At 42.2% G+C, this 19,331-nt stretch overlaps 1 protein-coding gene across 1 annotated transcript; it reads left to right on the top strand.

Annotated features, from left to right (window-relative positions):
• Positions 1–2,960: 2,960 nt before the first annotated feature.
• Positions 2,961–11,066, top strand: LOC135497040 (snaclec bothroinsularin subunit alpha-like). The gene is made up of 5 exons (XM_064786703.1): positions 2,961–3,189; positions 4,550–5,005; positions 5,919–9,057; positions 10,268–10,433; positions 10,823–11,066. The coding sequence occupies exons 3-5, from the start codon at positions 8,985–8,987 to the stop codon at positions 11,064–11,066; spliced, it is 483 nt and encodes a 160-aa protein (XP_064642773.1). The 5' UTR covers positions 2,961–3,189; positions 4,550–5,005; positions 5,919–8,984.
• The last annotated feature ends 8,265 nt before the right edge of the window (positions 11,067–19,331 follow it).

Genomic DNA, 19,331 nt, shown 5'->3' with positions numbered 1-19,331 from the left:
TCACTTCAGAAGTTTGAGGCTCTCAAAACACTGCTTCAAACACAAATCAGTCAAGGAAGCATCAACCACCCTAAGTTTTTTAATGAGCACTACACATATTTGCCGAGAAAAACGCTCCAAATAGCCCATTTGCGCGGATTTTAGCATCACTTGAGCGAGCCGATGCGGACTTCCTATGCGCGCTGTACAAAATGTACATGTCTCATTTTCTGTAACGTTGCCGTAACATAATGTAAACAACGGCGCTGTCGGCGCTCCGGCCGGGCCGGCGAGGATGGAGTCGGCTCGGGTTTGGACTGTATTTTAGCTCCACCCGAGAGTGTCTTGGTAACTCAACCAAGATCCTCCGCCTCGGGTTCAATTCCTTAAATTGAAACAAAGAATAGTGAGATTTTAAAATGCTTTTTTTACTACTTCCATATTTTGCAACAACCCCGGCGGTTTTGGTTGCCTATTCTAAAAATTATAGATTGATAATGAACCGCAGTTTACAGTGTAAATGCACTATGCTCCTACGGTGCCACATTTTGAATTTAGCGGTTATGGTTAGATGGAAGCAGTAAAAAACCATTTAAACCACATTATTCGTTATCTAATTTGGGATGTTTTAGAATAGAAATTGATATCTCAGTGCCGGTATTGATTGTCTTACCAAAACCGCTTGGGTGGAGCTAAAATGTTGGCCAAAACCTCGACCACGCATCGGTTTTGATATATCTCCAGTTTGGTAGCAATTCCTTAAACCACAGCCGCTGAAATTAAAACGAGGCATCGCAGGCGCATAGCATTTATACCGTAAAAAGCAGTTCCCAATAAATCAAGGTGTTTTAGAATAAATATTTGGCACCATTCGATGACCACATGCAGAGTATTCCCGATATCTATCGAGGCGCCACGGCCACGCCAAGCCGGCGTCACACAGTAGGCGCAGAGCATTTATACCGTAAAAAGCGGTTCCTAATAAATCAAGGAGTTTTAGAATAAATATTTGGCACCATTTGATGACCACATGCAGAGTATTCCCGATATCTATCGAGGCACCAAGCCGGCTTCGCCTAGTAGGCGCAGAGCACTTATGCCGTAAAAAGCGGTTCCTAATAAATCAAGGTGTTTTAGAATAAATATTTGGCACCATTCGATGACCACATGCTGAGTATTCCCCGATATCTATCGAGGCGCCACGGCCACGCCAAGCCGGCGTCACACAGTAGGCGAAGAGCATTTATGCCGTTAAAAGCGGTTCCTAATAAATCAAGATGTTTTAGAATAAATATTTGGCACCATTCGATGACCGCATGCAGAGTATTCCTGATATCTATCGAGGCGCCACGGCCACGCCAAGCCGGCGTCATACACTGTTTCGAAACACGAATAACTAGGGTAGGCATGTGCTTCGGTTCTATATCCGAATATACCGTGTCAAGATGGTATGTGATGACACGTCTGCAATGATTTTCGTGTTTGTTATCAATAAGCTGGAGCATCGTTTGGCTCAGTTAGCCGAATTAATGGTACCGAATTACTATCAGATGAGGATTTCAAAAGAGGCTTGAGCAGACTAGATGTCTCCGAGTAAAATAATTCGTCTGCTGGAGCCAAGGCCAATTGCTTTTAGTGTTGACCAACCATTACTGATGCTGCTCACCAGCCACTGCAGCTTTTGTCACTTATCTAAAAACTCTTTCGTTGCGGGAGAATTCTTGAAAATTACCCTTTTTAGCCAGGTCGGCAATGGGTGAGATTGAATATCGATTTCTCTTTGACGATGCAAGTTTGGGGCATTTCATATGGACTCCTTCTGAGCCAGGATGACTAGCTTTCTTTTGCTAGCTGGCAATGGACTGGCTGTTCGGTTCGATCCGGGGCAAATTAAAAAAGTGCAACATTGGACAGGGCAAGAGTACTTTGAGGGATTGTGCGTTGAAAATGAAACCTTCGGTGATTTCTAGAGTCGCCCCAGGCCGCGCAGTCGAGATGACGTGCAGTGTCTTTCACGAGTCGACTGGCAGCCAAATGAATAAAAAGGTCGCTAGATTCGCGGTTGAGAGAGGGGCAAAGCGGAGCAGAGACTTTTTGCTCATCTTTAGCGCTCACCAAGCCGTCCATCGTTGATGGAACCGAGATATTGCCGCTTACTTCTAGTCCTCTCCGTTGCCAAGACATCGCCATGTTGAACGCACGATTTGTTCCCGTTTTCTTAGCGAATTGTGCAAGCCCATAGACGTGTTTAGGCTGTCTATCGCGATAACATTCGGGCGCAAAGTAAACTTGCCCTTTTATAATGAAAATTGCACTTTAGTCATGCCCAAAGCGAAGAGCAATAAACTTTAGTTCATCGATTGACTCCCGGGTGGCCGAACCTGCTCCCTTCTGTCATGCCACCTAGGAGGCAACTGATGAACATAAAACATTCCATCATCGGCTATAGAGATGTGAAGTAAGGACCTTACTAATCACGACAAGAGCATTTTAACTTTGCCTCAAAAATTCAAAGATGAGCCCCATTCTTCAGAAATGTGAAATTGCAAAGGATTCTATCAGACATAATGGTGATTTTTCATTCAGATATCAGAAAATTGATTCTGCTCCTCGCTCTTAAAATAGGCCGTCTCATTCTAATATATTTTGCAGAATAATATTTTCGGCACCATGACCGATTTGATGAAATTTCCTGCATGTAAAATGATTCTCCTCTTTTAAGGACAAAACAGTTGTTGAGTTGTTGAATTGGAGATACGAGGTGCTTCACGTTTATATCGATTATCATTCACTAAAAAAAGTATTTCCTTACACCAATATAGTGCAAATATCGATTATCAATCAGTAAACAATTGATCATCTCGGGCATATAGATTCAAAGCCATTCTTTTATCAATTTCTCTTTGTGTTTATCGTCACAATTCGTATGTGTGTAGATGAGATTTTATGTTCATAGAAGCCGCACACCGACAGTCGATGTATCAATCCTTACTGATACTTACACCCCGGAGAATCAGTTCCCCAGATTGCCGTGGATCTTGTCTTAATCTTGGGCATTCAAGGCAGGGCTTCGACCATATACCGAGCAGCCTGCCCTGGATAGTGCTGCTTGAGCCATGGGAGAATCGCTGAATCACAAGGAAATCACCAGAAATGTACTCTCAATGTTAAATTCGGACGGTCAGATACCCCTCGTTCAACAGTTCAATGGTAAATTTACTTGTGGCCATCTCGTAACATTCATATGACAGATGCATATGATCTAACACCGGTTCATTATCTCTGGGCAGGACCACTCCCAGCACCATGCCAATTGAACAGGCCAAGACATCTTCATACCTGATTGGCTCAGGGCTTATGTGCCCGTCATTCTAAACCGTTGCTGTGTTCTAAACTACTATACGAAAAACATTCCGCCACGCGTCCCCGACGAGTAAGGTTTTACCTGATTTTGCACAGACATGACAGATGTGTACGCTGTGCCCTGCAGATCTGAATGTTGAAGGGTGCGCTCAAGTTACCATACCTCCTCTTGCAATGGAAAGGTGTTTTTATCACTGAAACGAGTATATCTGAACATGAGCTGGTTTAATGAAAAGCTCGTTTCAAATGCGCTTATTTCGATAAAAACCGTAAAGACATATAGGAACACAAACATTTAGGCAGAAACATGTTTGGTCCCTTCATTTTCGGCGTATGAGAAATGATTGATGTGAATGTTTTGAATCAAGAATGGCCACACTATTTTTTCGTGTCCGTTGTTTGAATTTTCTTGGAATAAACATCTATAAGGGTGTTGGCATTTTGCTCATAAGCGTGTACAGTGAGCCTGCGATTGCTTACATTTTAATTTTCTGCCTTTTTTACTCATCCTGACAAATCAAGGCCTCTGGTCGTCTTCGCCAACTGGCCTAACCCCTTGGAGTGGACTGGAACGGCGTAGCGACTGTAGCCCTTGATCGATCAAGATGTTACAACTACAATACATGTTCGTTGACTATGTTTTAAGTAGTAAATTTCGGTATGTCTCTTGCCAACAAGGAGCGAACGGCTTTCGGAATTTACATTTAAAGATTTAAGGTGTAAAGATACAGCTTTTTCAAATGTAACAACACCCCTTGGATAATCGACCTTTGATAATCGAAATTTTCAAATTTTGTTGTTACAAAGATTTTCCCGAGAGGCCGAGCCAACTCCAACAGAGAATAAGCGCACGGTTCATTTAATGCCCCAAGTATTCCACATTTTACATTACCTACATTTTTTTGTCATTTTCAAAAATCCTCATATATTCTTTTATCCCCAGACCGCCCCTCCCTTTCCATAAAGAAATATACCCTTTCTCTTGATAGAAGTGTGGTGAAAAATTGCGATTTCGTTTCGGCAAAATTCTGTGAAAAAGTAGCAAATCGTACCAAACGAAAAAAGTTGTGTATCTCCTGAATGGAAAGGGCCAGAATCAATCAAACGGCAGACGCCATTCCGTATGTGGCATACCAGGTTTCAAGTAAATGCATTTGGAAATTCCAACCACCGTCTATGAGACGTCTCTCTAACTATGTTTTTTCAGCCACCCTGCTGGGGCGTTAAGGGATGACCAGGAGTTAGCAACTTGTTGCATACATAGTCGGCTTCGTGTGACACCAGTTTGGTATATACATCTCGCTTCAAATTTGGGGATGCTAAGCCATCTCGAATAAGTAAGATCAAGTCGGCAAAATCAGCTTGAAAAAGTCATATTATCTAACAAAGCTCGGGCGTGAGAGGATCAAGGAAAATGAACCCGAATAATATCAATTACAAATGGCTAATTAATGATTTGACATTTGCCACACCTTCTCAAGGAAACCTGAGGCGATCCCCCGTCGAATGTGCTTCATTTTGTTTTGGACTGCCTAACTGTACTACTATTTCTCTACTCCTGCATCTCGGCAAATCTATTTGTCAAACATTTTACAAAAGGGGAACGTGTTTGGAAAAAGACGAAGTTAAAGCGAAGAAGGGATATCGTATGTTTCAAATAGAGGTAAAACAAGAGATGTTTTGTCCTTTGCTTTGCGGCAGCACGTCCAGTCCTTTACAATTTTATTGAATATTATACATGTACAGCAAATATAGCGTCAGAGAATAGTTTATACCCATGCAGACATTTAGTCGGATATTGTAAATGTCGGGAATGTCAACGGTATTTGAGGTGAGGAAATTGATAATAGTTAGGGGCAATTGCAAGCTGGAACAACTTAACGAGATTAGTAATGATTAAGCTCTTCATTAACAGCTTATTATTTCTCATTAGCGAGCTTTATTAAAGCCGAATTGATGATAGGCGTTTTGCATACGTTGCTAAAATCCTTGATATTTCATTAACATCTCCTCTTTAAACGTCCGTAACAGCCATGGTTTATTTTCATGTCCCTTTGTTTAGCCTAGATGTCTTCGTGATCTGTGCGTATAATTTGATGGAGTATTTTATACGAAAGCCCAGAAGGCTCATTCGACAAAATTGACTTCGACAAAACTCACTTCAACAAAACTTGACTTCGACAAAACTCACTTCAACAAAGACTTCGACAAAATTGATTTCGACAAAACTCACTTCGACAAAATTGACTTCGACAAAATCGACCAATCAAATCGTGTTTTACATACCTACCTATGTGTTTTAGGTCATAGTAGCTATCATGGCGGCCACGGATCCACCCAAAACGAGGGTATCAATCTCTGATGAGCAAAACTCGTTCGTATTTATCTTCCAAAACCACAAGCACTAAAGGTAGAAGAGCTTGGTGAGTACACTACTTATAAATGAGTTTTGTCGAAGTGAGTTTTGTCGAAGTGACAAAGTCAGTTTTGTCAAAGCGAATTTTGGCGAAGTGAGTTTTGTCGAATGAGCCTTCCGAGCTTTCGTGATTTTACAACGCTAATTTATATTCACTCAGCACAAAAAGATATTAGTATATCAGCCACGCGGCAGATTGCAGTTGAGTCCCCCTGTATCTGAAATGTTAGGTCATGACGAACATATCGAGTACATGCATGACCAAAATTCGAATTCAATTTTATTTGTGTATCATCGGGATGCTAACATTGCCGACCATATCAAAACCATTCTTGTGTACCGACCGGATGGATATGGTAATTACAGGCTCACTCAAAATATATCGGTTTCTTTCAATGTTGTGATGTTTTTCCACAAACTATATGATATGAAAATGATATTAGCAAACCACGTATTCGGAAGACTCAGATCTAAGACAGTAGTTTATAAGATGTTCGATATCATATCTGGTCAAGTGAATGACATTTTGATACCGGAAGGACATCTGTGCTCATCATCAATTTACGATACATTTAATCTTTCACCGATATTTTATAATGGCATGATCTTGATAAGATGTAAAGATCACAAATGGAACTCGAAGAACGGAAAGTCAACGCTTACTCTATTCAATATAACTTGGAAAGGAGGTCATGGTACACTTTCGGCTGGTCCGAGCTGGGATGATTGGCATGAACACGCTTTCAACCCAGACAACGGACATATCATGGATGTTGTGAGACAGAATCGCCGACTTCGTCGTTTTACTATTGAGTTTCTTTATCCTAAGTTTAGGAAAACCGCAATCACATCAATCCGAATGCCACGCGCTGCTCGATATTCGTGTCAAATGTTCAATGAAAAGCACTCAAAATACATCTTCTTTTTCTACTACGACAACAAATTATTATTTTCCATGAGAATGGTAAGAATGTTGTGTATTCCACTGAATCCCTGGATATCTGCACGCAGATTTTGTGAAGTAATTAAAGTGACGATAAAAAGTCGTATTGCAAAGAGCAAGGTCAGGCGAGAACCGAACCTATTACTGAACGATAATGGAGACTTTCTCCAGCCGATTGCTTCTACTACAAATATGGGAAATGGTGAGAAAATGATGACATTCAGATACATGAATATTTTCACAGTTCGAGAATTGGAGGTGAATGACGGACATGCATGACAGGCTGTTGGCGTCGTAGGGAAAGGCTGTTTCTATTCTATCTCTAGCGTTGCAGGTGAAGGCTATTCATCTATCTCTCAGCGCTAGTGCAGGGAAAGGCTAATTATTTCTCTTTCCGCGGCATGGCATTATCGGCTCTGCTCTTTTATTCCGTCTTTCCCGTCACGACACGACCATCGGCGTCTGACGCAGGATCAAAATCTAGACGCAGAGATTGTCGTATTAATTCATACTCCACTGTAAGACATCGTTGGTCACCGGCGCCAGGTCGCGCGTCTGATCGGTGGGCGATTCGCAAGAGTTCAACAAATGTCTCCTGTTGTGGCTTTGACAATGGGAATTAAAGATTATTAATGTGGGGATAACAAGCTGAAATAACTCTTCCAGTAATGGTGAGGTGAAGCAAAGGTTTGTGAATAAGAACTTGGTGATCACGTCTACCTTTCTCACATTGCTTTACCCGCGAGCAAGGATGTCACTACCGAAAATCTTATGTGAGGGATGTTTCCTCTTCATCCTATAAACTTCAGCAATGACCTGGACATGCACGTACTGAAAGCAGAACTTCTTCACTTACCTCTATTTTGACATTTTGGGGTAGCACGTCGTGATCGCAGGATTTGCACATTCATGCAATGTAAAGCTAAGCCTCACCCCTAACATTTTTAATGTAGTACTGCTTACCCCAACCAGACCATTGTAATAATGCTAACGCCACGCACTAAACTCCGTTTAATATATGCTTATGCTATAAATGTTCGTTTTTTTTAAATATTCGAAACCACTTACAGAATTTAAACTTCATCCATTTTGGCCTGGCAGCATGCTCTATGGCTCGCGATAAGCAGCAGACAGAATCGTGCTTCGGTCTCGGCCATACGCTGCGCAGTCGCCGGTGTTGGTCGTGGGGCAGAGTATGCATCCAGCTTTATCAAGCCAAATCCGTGGCTTCTAGGTCTACTCTTTTGTGAAGGTTCCTGCCAATTTAAAACCCAACTTCGATAGAGAAACCGTTCAATTCAACATGTCATGGTTGCAAGTGTGTTACATCCCGACTCCCATGCGTTTGCGACACCACTATCGAGCTCCACAAACCCATGACGGATTCCATCGATTTTCTCGCTCTCAGCGCGTGCCTCAATCACAGCGCTGATCTGAAAACTTACAGAGGGTCAACGCCGATCACACGTTGTCCAACCTCGTCGCCTGTTTTGGCAACAGTCCAACTAATACAATTGTTAGTGTATTTTTAGAATCCGTTTCCTTGGCACAGGGTTGTAGGCAGAAATTCGTTCTCCTGGGATAGCCAATACAAAAACTAGCTTCAACTCCACAAATTCTAAAGGTCTTTTCCTCTCCCTGTTTCCGCTGCGCCATGGCGAAACACGAATTATCACAATTTTAAAAACGTGTGGTCGTGAATATTTCAAATTGTATTGTCGCTTAGAATCGTACTGTCGATCAGAATCGGATACTACTGCAGTTGCTGAGATCGTTGTTCTGATTGGTCCAAAATCAATGCTTGCCTGGGCCAAAAACAGCTTCTGAGGCGGAAAATGTCAAGGGTTTGGGTGAGTTATTAAGAGATATCAAAACATTGCGGGTCAAGATGAGTGTGTTATGACTTGCAACATGTTTAACATCGGAAAGCTCAATGGAATCATACTGTGATATCGGCTTCTTTCCACTTTTTTTGCCCCAAAATAGGTTAATTTGGATATATTCATTTTGTCGTTATCCGTGTGCCACTTCACAAAGAGCCTACCCCATGGCTATAAGACTTTTGACTGTTTTTTTGGCAGAATACAAGAATATTTGGCAATGACTTAATTTTATAATGGTGTAGCTTTACATAACCCCGACTTGAAACAGCAGACTTCCCTCTGGCTAGAGACGGTCAGTTTATCTTGGTAAACACTCCAGACAGTGGTGGAATAAACTCACCACGGAAATATAAGATAAGGTAGATGCGTGGATCATTGACAACTGTCAGCGGCGGTCGAGATGGCAAAGACAGCAAGCTTCTTTCTCGTTCTCTGTGTTGTCGTTTTCATTAACCATATCAACGCCAAACCAGGTAAGGGAAACACATCCATTATTGGACTCACCCATTATCGGAATTGATAAATATCATAATTTCAATTAAATGATATCATACTGTGAGGCAAATGCATCCTTCGACTAAAATCATGACTAACAAATCTGTTGGGCAGTCTATTTCATGACGTAAATTACAGCTTTACACAATACATGTATAAATCTGAATCTATCCTCAAAAGCTTGGTACTAGTATCTCTGGGGCTCAGTGGTGGAACTCTCTAGGACAACCGACTTCGTTACCGATACGGACTGACTGAAAAATTCCGAACGCAGAAGAAGAAAGAAAATAATCAAAAAATAATCCGAAAGTAAATGGACGAAAGGACCAGAGAAACCACAGTGAATGCATTGGTCACGTCTCGTCCTGATCTTCAAAATGGCCCGTTTCTTAGGATTTCCGGACTGCCAGTTGTACAGGCTGCAAAAAGGCACAAAATGCTGCAGCAAGACTTCTCACGCAGACCGGGAGGCGGGACCACATTACTTCTGTGAAAGAGGAGCTACATTGGTACCCATGGACTCGCGTTCTCCTGGTTGCACACAAGACCTTGCATCAGGAGGATAGCCTTTAGGGACCATCTCAAAATTAGCTGACGCCACAAAATACTCGGTAAGACTCTACCTTAACCTCCTCCCCCTTGAGAGACTAAATGCTGTGGTAGATTGGCATAAAAAATACATGGGTGATGCCAAATAATGTTACAAAGAGACAAAGAGACTATAAAACAGCAAAATAAAAATCCTCAATCCCCTCCCCCCAGTCGACTAACCGAGGTAAGTCTTCTGTGGCATCAACTAATTTTGAGAAAGTCCTTTTATTACTACTTGAGGGAGTTGCTGATGTCTGCTTGTGCCGTGGGCTTCGGTCCCCTGACGATCCATGACTTCTTGCCACCCCGCGATTAAAGAGGAGGTATGGGCATCGGTGCCTTCAAAAGCAACTTGGAATGGTAAACTATTAAGGCATTTCTACTAAAGGTCTACTCTAATTAGTAGTTTAATCGAAAACAGTTCAAATGTTTTATCATGTTTTTCAAATATGCTAGTGAAGTGCTCTGAAAATGTATTCCCATCAATCTAGCACTATACTATTACGTAACGTGACGTTCACGCATGTTTGATTGCCAAAGAAACTATGCAAACTGCAAACATCGATTATCTTGTCTTTCCCCTTTTGTTTTGTGCAGGTTGTCAGAAGAAATGGCGACCATTCAATAGAAAATGTTACAAGTTCTTCGCTAAGCATGTGAACTTCACGCAAGCGGAAAAGCGATGTAGGCACCATGCTCTAGGTGGACACCTAGCCAGCATCAACAGTATGGAAGAGTTCGTGTTCCTGTTGAAATTTGTCAGGTAAGCTAATCCAGATGTAGTCGGTGGGTCCCATTGAGCATATTGAATAGCATGGTCAATATAAACAGTGCTTTTGGACTATTATCCACGTTCAGAGAAAGTAGCATACGAAACACCAGACTACTGTTGTGCTAAACTAACTAAATTTGATGCACACACGGTCGATCTTCGATCAGCACCTCTTGAAAATGCGAGGTTGAAATATCGTCAATATTCGTTCATCCGCTTCGATACTTAAAAAAACAAAGGTATGTCATCTTTCTGACGGTCCATGCGGTCCTACTTGATCCTGACGGCTTGGCTCCTGAGAATGGCTTGTCCAAATTGCACGTTGTTTGACTATTTTAATCTTCTGTCAGTCTTCTTTTTTCTTTAAATTCTTGCTGCAGGACATCAAAGTCTGGAATCGGCCCATGGGTCGGAATTATCATATCCGGCGGAGTTGGAGCACGGGCCTTCCACTGGACAGACACGTCCTCAACTGCATTCAGGACACCATTGGCGCCTCCATGTCAGAGAATAGGGCCAGGGGAACTCAGTGCAAAGCTGATCAAGGGGAGGAAGCGGGCCCAAGCTGGCATTTCCTTTATTGAGCCAAAAGATATGGCTAAAGGGTACATATGCGAGAGTTAAATGATGAGCACTGTCCTTGGCGAGCAAACAATTGCAAGCAGAGGTTAAAGTATGAATATGAGAACAGTGTACTCCAAAGATTTAATTCGAAAGAGTAAAACAAACTGGATACTGAAAAGTCTTGGACTACGAATCTCTCTCAAGGGAAACTTGAAACACTCCTGGACGCAAGGGCCCAACGCGCCGCGTAGCGGCAAAAAAGCGAAGCTGGCGAAACATTTATAACGGGTCACCGTCACTTATTATTGGACTTATAGCGCATTTACGGGGTTGCAACTATTTTGCTTTATAGTGTCACCAGGAAAGAAAAGCATGCGACCTAACGCCGATCTATTTGTATAAAGTGATAATTGGAAGGTATATAGTAGGAAATATCAATAAAATAATCATTCCATGTCGTCTTTTGAGGGCATTTTTGATTGTAAAAAATATATGTGTACGTCACCGTAGTCTCTGCAATGATAATTTTATCAGAGCAGTCTCGCGCAAGTAGAAGTTCTTTACCTACTAGTTCTTCACTTATTAGTCTCAACGTCTGGCGCAAAACCAGACGTTTTCCATTACGATTTCACTACGATGTTTGACAATAAGGAGCAGTGCGCGAGATATGCTAATGAGCAGACTTCCCTCGCTTGAGTTTCTGAAGAATGTTCCATATCGCGCTAAGCTCATCACTGCTGATTATGACAGGCGTGCAGCGGTAGGTATCTGCTCCCCAACTTCCACCCTAATACGGTACAATAAGTTACCATTTGATGAGAATGGGACAATGCCCTCACTGTGTATGGAGTCATAGGGATAAGAAGACATTATTCATTAGTGTTGGTACAAGTGATTTTGCCCAAAAAGCATGCGCATTCAAAAAACAAAATATGCAAGGTATCACGTATCACATACATGACCATGACGACGTGCAGAAAGTGCACTGGCCAGTGCATACCATATGGCTATGTATAGTAAACATGGTAAACATGAACAACATCATTATTCATCGGCAGTTCATTTTACTCCGAGCTTTTCCTGAAACATATTGCCATGATGATTAGGCCTACCATGTACCATGACCAATAACGGCACTAGATCATGTTGATGTCAACAAGTTCACATGAACCGTATAATCCCGCATAATCCCGCATGGCGCATGTGGGACATGCGTCTAAACCAAAGCCCCAAAATCACTTGTTTTGGTCTATTTCACTTGTGTTTCCCCCGTCTCCCAGTCCATAATACATTTACAGTTTACAATCCCCGATCATGGCCCAACAAAAGGTCATCGGTTGACTAAAGCCAAGGAACACAACTGTTCAATGGATTTATAGTTGAATGCGATCAAACTACGTCTTTTCAATCGTGGATTGTAAATTTAACCCCATGGGCCTAGGGAAGGCCCTATAACAATACTTTCGACACAGTTATTATCTCCGCTGCCTCCACCATGTTACACACAGTGCTCACTGCTGATTCTAAAATGCGCCACCTAGTCAATTGCACTATCGTCATCACCTCATCATACTTCATTGACATTACAGGCACACATTGACATAGACCACTGTTGCAATCAACGACACAGTCGCTATCCAAGTAGCATTATAGAGGTAATTATCATTATCATACCTCATTAGCATGTGAACCAATCGCGTCGCGTTCTTTGCGATCACGGCAAAGCCTCATGGAATAATGTCTTTCAACGTTGAATAATTTTTCATATTCCATGCCTACAACTTCAATTTCTTCATAATCCATGGCTAGAAGTTCAATACTAATATAATATCCAAGATAAAGTTACAAGAAGTAGTCAATAGGGGTCTCTCACCTCTCACTGTATGTCCACACTATTCACGCTTGTACGAGGAATACATTCAATGCTGAATCTAACAACACCCAGTGCCCTTACTCTGTATATTAGTCACTGGAAGATGGCCCATTTCACTCCTTGCTTCTACTTCACCTATAGTCTCATTGCAAACGCCTCAGTTCTATGATATCACATTCACTTTCAGCTGTCATGCAACGCAACAACTGTGCTATCTGCCATCGCACATCAACGAAGAAGTGCAGCCGCCCACATTCCACCTCACGTCTGTCCGACCAGCTGCAATCCTCGAGGACGCCCCACTGTACCACGATTTCACTACGATGTTTGACAAGAAGGAGCAGACTTCCCTCGCTTGAGTTTCGGAAGAATGTTCCATATCGCGCTAAGCTGACCACTGCTGACCATGACAGGCGTGCATTGGACTGGTACAGGTTGGAACTGAACATTGAATATGCTGGTGGTGACGCTTTCTGATGAGAAGTTGGTCGTGACTGATGCAGTATCCTTGGACTTGTCCACAGCATCGTTCAATCATTGCTCTCTGAGCTGCCTAGATTCTGCCTTGATACTGTACCCAAATACTAAGACCAAATGCCTGTTGACTGTGCTTTAAGAGAGACTGGCGCCATGCCTAGAGATATGACTGACCCCTATTGGCAAATTTGTATGACTTTATCTTGCCTACCTAGCTGCTGCCTATAGTCTCCCTTTAACTGCGGAACACTTCAAAGTCGATAAAATGCCATGTTCCACCTTTTAATGTGTTCAGACTGCCATTTTCAAAATAATCAAGTCAGGACACTGCCTTCTAGTCTCATAATAAATTTTGCTTTCCTCAATATATAATAACATTTCTTCTTCTTCAATGCTTTCATCATTCCAAACTTCTCCTCCTCTGACTTTTACAGGGGTACAGTCATGGCAATCAAAACCCAAATACTGAGACCAAATGCCTGTTGACTGTGCTTTAAGAGAGACTGGCGCCATGCCTAGTCTCTCTTAAAGCACAGTCAACAGACACCAACCCCCTCAGACTCAGAAACCACAAACGCCCAACCCTTCCTGCTACCCTAATACTTCTGGGTAACAAAAATAACATTGATATCAGAAAGGTATCTTGAGAGTGATTAATTTTTCATATACACCATGTAAAAGAACCACTCATGTGACAATGATTAATAAAGGAACCACTCATGTAATAGGACAAAAATAAACAGAGATACCAGCAGGTTTGGTTTATTTTTTACCTATACACGGATCTGCACATGTGCTTTAATATGTGAGAATGGCCATCGATTCAGGCGGATTTCCCTCGTCAATCCAATAATCAGGTGTAATCTGAAACAAGTTGTTAGGTACAAACATGTCAATTCGGCCTAAGTCTGAGGACTTCTCGGGAATGAAATATAATGAGGGCTGAACTAAATTCCACGTGACATCTTCGTGTCTGAAAACAGATGACCACCTGCAACGAAGTGCGGGAGCCGAGTCATACCACAAGTGTCGCCTTCAAGGAAGTGACAACATGCATATCAACTGTAATCAATGAGTTGGCATATTGGGCTTCCAGAACCACACTGAGTCATTTCAGAGACCCAGTTTAAGATTACCAGGAAATGGGCTATTCTGCAGCTCATGCCATGAGACAGGTCGATAATCGTACATATGCGATGAAACCACTTCTTGTACACTTGTAATCAGACAAGGGCTGTCGGCATTAACGAATGCTTCGATGATATTCACTTATCGTTTTTTTAGACAATCAAGAGTCAGTGAAACCGTGCCGTTAATTGCGGTAAACTGAGTAAATGGAAAATGGTACTCAACAGACTTCCGCCGATATCCAACGCGCAGGATAATTTTTTTGAGGAAAAAAGTTTGTATATCATTTGCATGGTCGGCCAATAAAATTGAGTTACTACAAAGCCAGTGGAATGAAAGATTACATCCAATTGCTTTGCTGCCATCGCCAAGTTAAACCCAAGGTCAGTATTAGGAGGGAACGCCATGATTAGGAGAGAAGAATTGACACACGATGGCCATATTGATATAGCCATATTGATATAGGGCTGTTGCAGCGGCAGAGTTGAAACATCGGCGACTATCATCTCGGAGGTCCCGGTTTGATTCCTGATCACGTTCACACAATTCATGAGAGGGGATCTTCTTCGTCAGCATATCGTTCCATCAGGGCCTCAGGTTTACTCCTACTTTACATTACTATCACCAGATTATTGTTGGTCAGCTCCTAACTTATATCAATATATAATTTTTTGAATGGGATATTTATTAAAATTGAAATTGAATCTTAAAATATATCAAATTTGCAGTTTCTGCACTTTATACAATTCCATATTTCAGAATGTCTCAAATAATCTTGTTGTGACATATTTTAATAATACATGGCTACTGGTTGACGGAGACACCAACAGTTTGTTGTCAGAATATTCGACCCCGATATTCTCAAGGAATACGTCTTCATTCGGCTCCCACGCAGAATTTGACAGCTTCAATATCTGGTAATATCTCATGAAGTCCGGGACTAACTAAGTACCATCGAGGGGTTGCAATCCGGCTCATAGTTTATGAATTCCCATTTAGAGCTTGTACTACTATATTGGGAAGTGGATGGAATGGGCATTTAGCCAACAAGATTAATTACAGCCGTTCACGAGTAGAATTGGAAACACTCAAGACAGACATTAAGTGACGGGAGGCCCTTTTATTCCCGACAGCACAGTTTCTGATGACGTCAACAAACTTCACATGGCTTGTGGTTGGAATATGATAGAATTAGTATGTACCGGCATTATACCCGTGGCGCAGGCAAGTTGGAATGGGCTATGAGTGAAACACCGAATAGACACAGGAGCCGCACCGCCACTTAGGCAGCCAGCCAGAAGATTACCTATGATGCAACAAGAGCAGGCAGATAAAAAAACCGAGAAGATGTTGAAAGCAGGAGTTCTAGAGCCCTCTACCTCACCTTGGAGTTCTCCGATTACCCTTATCACTAAGAAAGACGGCAATTGCCGTTTTTGTAGATTATCGTCGTCTTAACCAAATATCGACAGGGGACGGATACTGTCTGCCTGCAATTTCGGAATGTTTAGATAGTTTGCATGGAGCCAAGTGGGTTTCAACTCTAGATTTGAGCCGATCGTATTAGCAAGGACGCAAAATTGAAGAGCGCTTTCGCCTCAAGAAAAGGTTTATTCCAGTTCAAAGTGTTGCCTTTTGGATTAAGGAACGCACCCGCAACATTTGATAGACTGGTGGAATGCGTTCTAGCTGGCCTCCAATGGGAAATTTGTCTCATATACTTAGATGACGTCTTGACGCATGGTTCCTCGATATAAAATCAAATTGAAAGCCTGGAAAATATTTTCTTAAGATTCCGAAAAGCAAATCTGAAATTAAACCAAAGAAATGTTTCCTGTTCCAGATCTCTGTTAATTATCTGGGGCATCAAGTATCTGAAGGAGGAGTATCGACCGATGAATGAAATATACACGTGATCAAAAACTGGTCAAGACCAACATCCGATCTTTCACTGGTATCGCCTCCTATTATCGGAAATTTGTGAAGGACTTAGCAGCACTTGCCAGACCCCTCTACAAAGAATGTGAAGAGTCATTCTAGTACCTTAAAGACAAACTCTGTGCAAGCCCGATCTTAGCCTATCCAGACAAATTTGGAAAGATGATCCTTGGCACCGATGCCAGTGGATCAGGAATTGGTGCCGTCCTCGGGTTACGCCCTTGTATTTAAAGGTCCGCTCGAGGTTGTAAAATAGTCCCTTTAAAAAATTTAATCCTTAGTATGCAGTGGATGAGGGTCTTATCATCTTTAAAAAAATATATCAGAATTTAGTATATGTGTGGCTAAAAGTTTTGACAATTTAGATTACTGCGCATGCACAAAGTTTTCATGTGAGTGTATTTGAACCATACACTGCAAAAAGTAGGTCAACAGTGAAAATGATTGAAAACTAGAGCCATCAGGTGATGGCATAGATTCGTCTCCAGGGAACTGACAGATGGACAATTTTTAGATGTGATCAGGGAATGATGGACAAGGTTAGGATATTTTGGGGGTGGTTCCTTGGACTGTCACAACCAAGTAGATGCATCGTCACAAAACCGTAGACAACCGGTAACTGCAGTCTGGGCCTTTACATCAAATTCTTTTAAGTTCAGCATGAGACAAACCAGTCCATTAGATGCATGGCAACAACCTAGGACAACTATTAAATGCAGTTGAAATACGTTGAAATAACAGCTGTCCATCCCTGTAAAACATATGAGAAAAGATTTTAATTTTTCTTACCAAGTTATATAAGACCAACATACACTAATAAGGTGCTAATGATCAAGGAAATTCATTGATATGATTGAGAATATACATGTATATTCAATACATCTGATTTGGCATGTTTGTATGCATTCGTGTGTACATAATCAAGACAGTGGTGCAAGAATGAGAACAGAATCTGTTCTCATCTGATGCAGCCACCACCACCATGACAACTGTGACCATCAAGGTTGTCTTCTCCAGAGCAAGGTAACATTGTCATTAGGTTGTATTTTGAAAAATTTCAAAATATGTAATACTTAAATACTAATGCATACCGTGCTACAGTCGGAGTGTTCACTGAGGTGGCTCTTCTCTCATTCATAGTTGACTATGAATGGTCACCTGGCTGGGGCGTCTTCTTCGACTTTGGGTCGGCCTTGGGCTCTCGTCTCTGCCTCTTCTTGTGGACTTCTCTTCTTGTGCCGCGTGTGTTCGCGAACCTGCAAAATATTCTTGCGAAGAGCTTGAAATTTATGGAAGTTCTTATTCAACAGAAAACTCATACCTGTGTTGAATATCTTGCAGGGTTTTGGCTGCAGCAGGCCTAATTGGAGCCCCTACAAATGGAGCCTTTTTAATGACCGACTTGTCAAATTTGTTGTTCAGCAAGTGTGCATTGCCATGAGCCCTACCACGCGCATTTCGGGGGAAAAGGACATTTTTTGGCAAACGTGCGCTGAAACCTCTGTGGCTTCCCTCAACATTATTTGATATTTGATTGGATTTCACTTCCACCAAGGCACTCATACTTACTTTCATCTATAGCAGTACTCTCAAGTACAACTGATCAGTGGTGGTGATGTTCAATGATTCTTGGCCCCACTGCATAGCAGATAGGTGGACGGTCTTGTGCCATCAACACCACTACAACCCGTTATTTGGTGCCGACCCTTGCCAGAGTAGCATAAGATTATGCTCTCAACCGTTTTGGTAAGTTTGGCAGCAATCAAGTTGTTGTTAATTGCCGTTGAATTTCTTGAATAACTCACTCATGACCAATGATGTCCTTCTTCATAGCAGCATTTGTTGCGCGGTTTTGGGAACATTTGTTTTGACCAACTTGCCGTTCCTGCACCGCGAATGATGGTCTGTCCGCGGTGAACAGGATCGGTTTGTTTTGATTTTGTATGATTGCTTGTGTTTGCTTTGATAATCCTTCTGCCGTCCCAACGGCGGATGTTGAATCGCCGTCAGTTACCATGTGTTTTACTTCCATTCCAGCGCCATCGACACCCGGACCTCTTTCGAAGGCCAAGCGGCGCTCTGTAATGGTCTCGCAAGAACTGACATTCGCAAAGCACTCGCCCTCGTGACCTCCTGGGCACGAAACTTTTGACACGCTGACCTGTTGGACCTAATTTGTTCAGAAGACAAAAACCAATGACCTGATTTCAGGTAGCTGTTGATTCGCGCGCGATGCCCACCGCTTGTGAGCAACTTTGACCTGCTTTGTGACGGACTCCGAATGTTACGCTGTTGAGTGTTGTAACGCCGTCGAAACACAGATTAAATTTATCTGGATTGTCAACCGTGCGCAGGTTTTGAATATCTCTCACTTCTGAGAGTTGGTTTTGCATCAGTTTTGTTAAGGGAAGTGATCTGTTCAGAACCTTGTTGGCCTGGTTTTGCATGGATCTGCTTGATGGGGAATAAGTATTACCACCACATGGTAAAACCCGAATTGCCAATGGCAGTTTCTTGTAAACCAGTTTGGATAAACATTTATTATAGCTGATTTAGCACCTCGACCTGTTTTGACTACTTCTGTGTTCATCGGATAGATTTTGCAGATAAAAGTGCAATTGGTGCACTGCAGAGATAACCAGTTGGCGACACCTTTCTTGATAACCTTGTGAATGGCAAAATCAGCCAAGTCACAAACACTGTTCTCACGATGTTCAGTGAGTTGTGATCATTGGAGCGTCAACTTCTTTGTACAAGCTTTGCTTCTGTGTGGGACCTGGGACCTTCCTGCAAAATGTTGCGTCCTCAACACAAGTTAGTTTAATTGGGAATATGGGTGTACATTATTGTAAACAAAAGGGTGAGGTCGTGACTGGTGGCAGGGGTCTTCCCTATTTGCTGGGGCCAAA

This window comes from Lineus longissimus, chromosome 1 (assembly GCF_910592395.1).
Source record: "Lineus longissimus chromosome 1, tnLinLong1.2, whole genome shotgun sequence".
Lineage (NCBI taxonomy): Eukaryota > Metazoa > Nemertea > Pilidiophora > Heteronemertea > Lineidae > Lineus > Lineus longissimus.
The sequence above is the reverse complement of the archived record's forward strand: the minus strand, read 5'-3'. Positions and strand labels throughout refer to the sequence as shown.

Bases quoted from the DNA above. Each gene is read 5' to 3' on its own strand.
- LOC135497040 (XM_064786703.1), top strand. From the start codon at position 8,985: ATGGCAAAGACAGCAAGCTTCTTTCTCGTTCTCTGTGTTGTCGTTTTC. The intron at 9,058-10,267 runs GTAAGGGAAACA...TGTTTTGTGCAG, and splicing joins CCATATCAACGCCAAACCAG to GTTGTCAGAAGAAATGGCGA. The intron at 10,434-10,822 runs GTAAGCTAATCC...TTCTTGCTGCAG, and splicing joins TTCCTGTTGAAATTTGTCAG to GACATCAAAGTCTGGAATCG.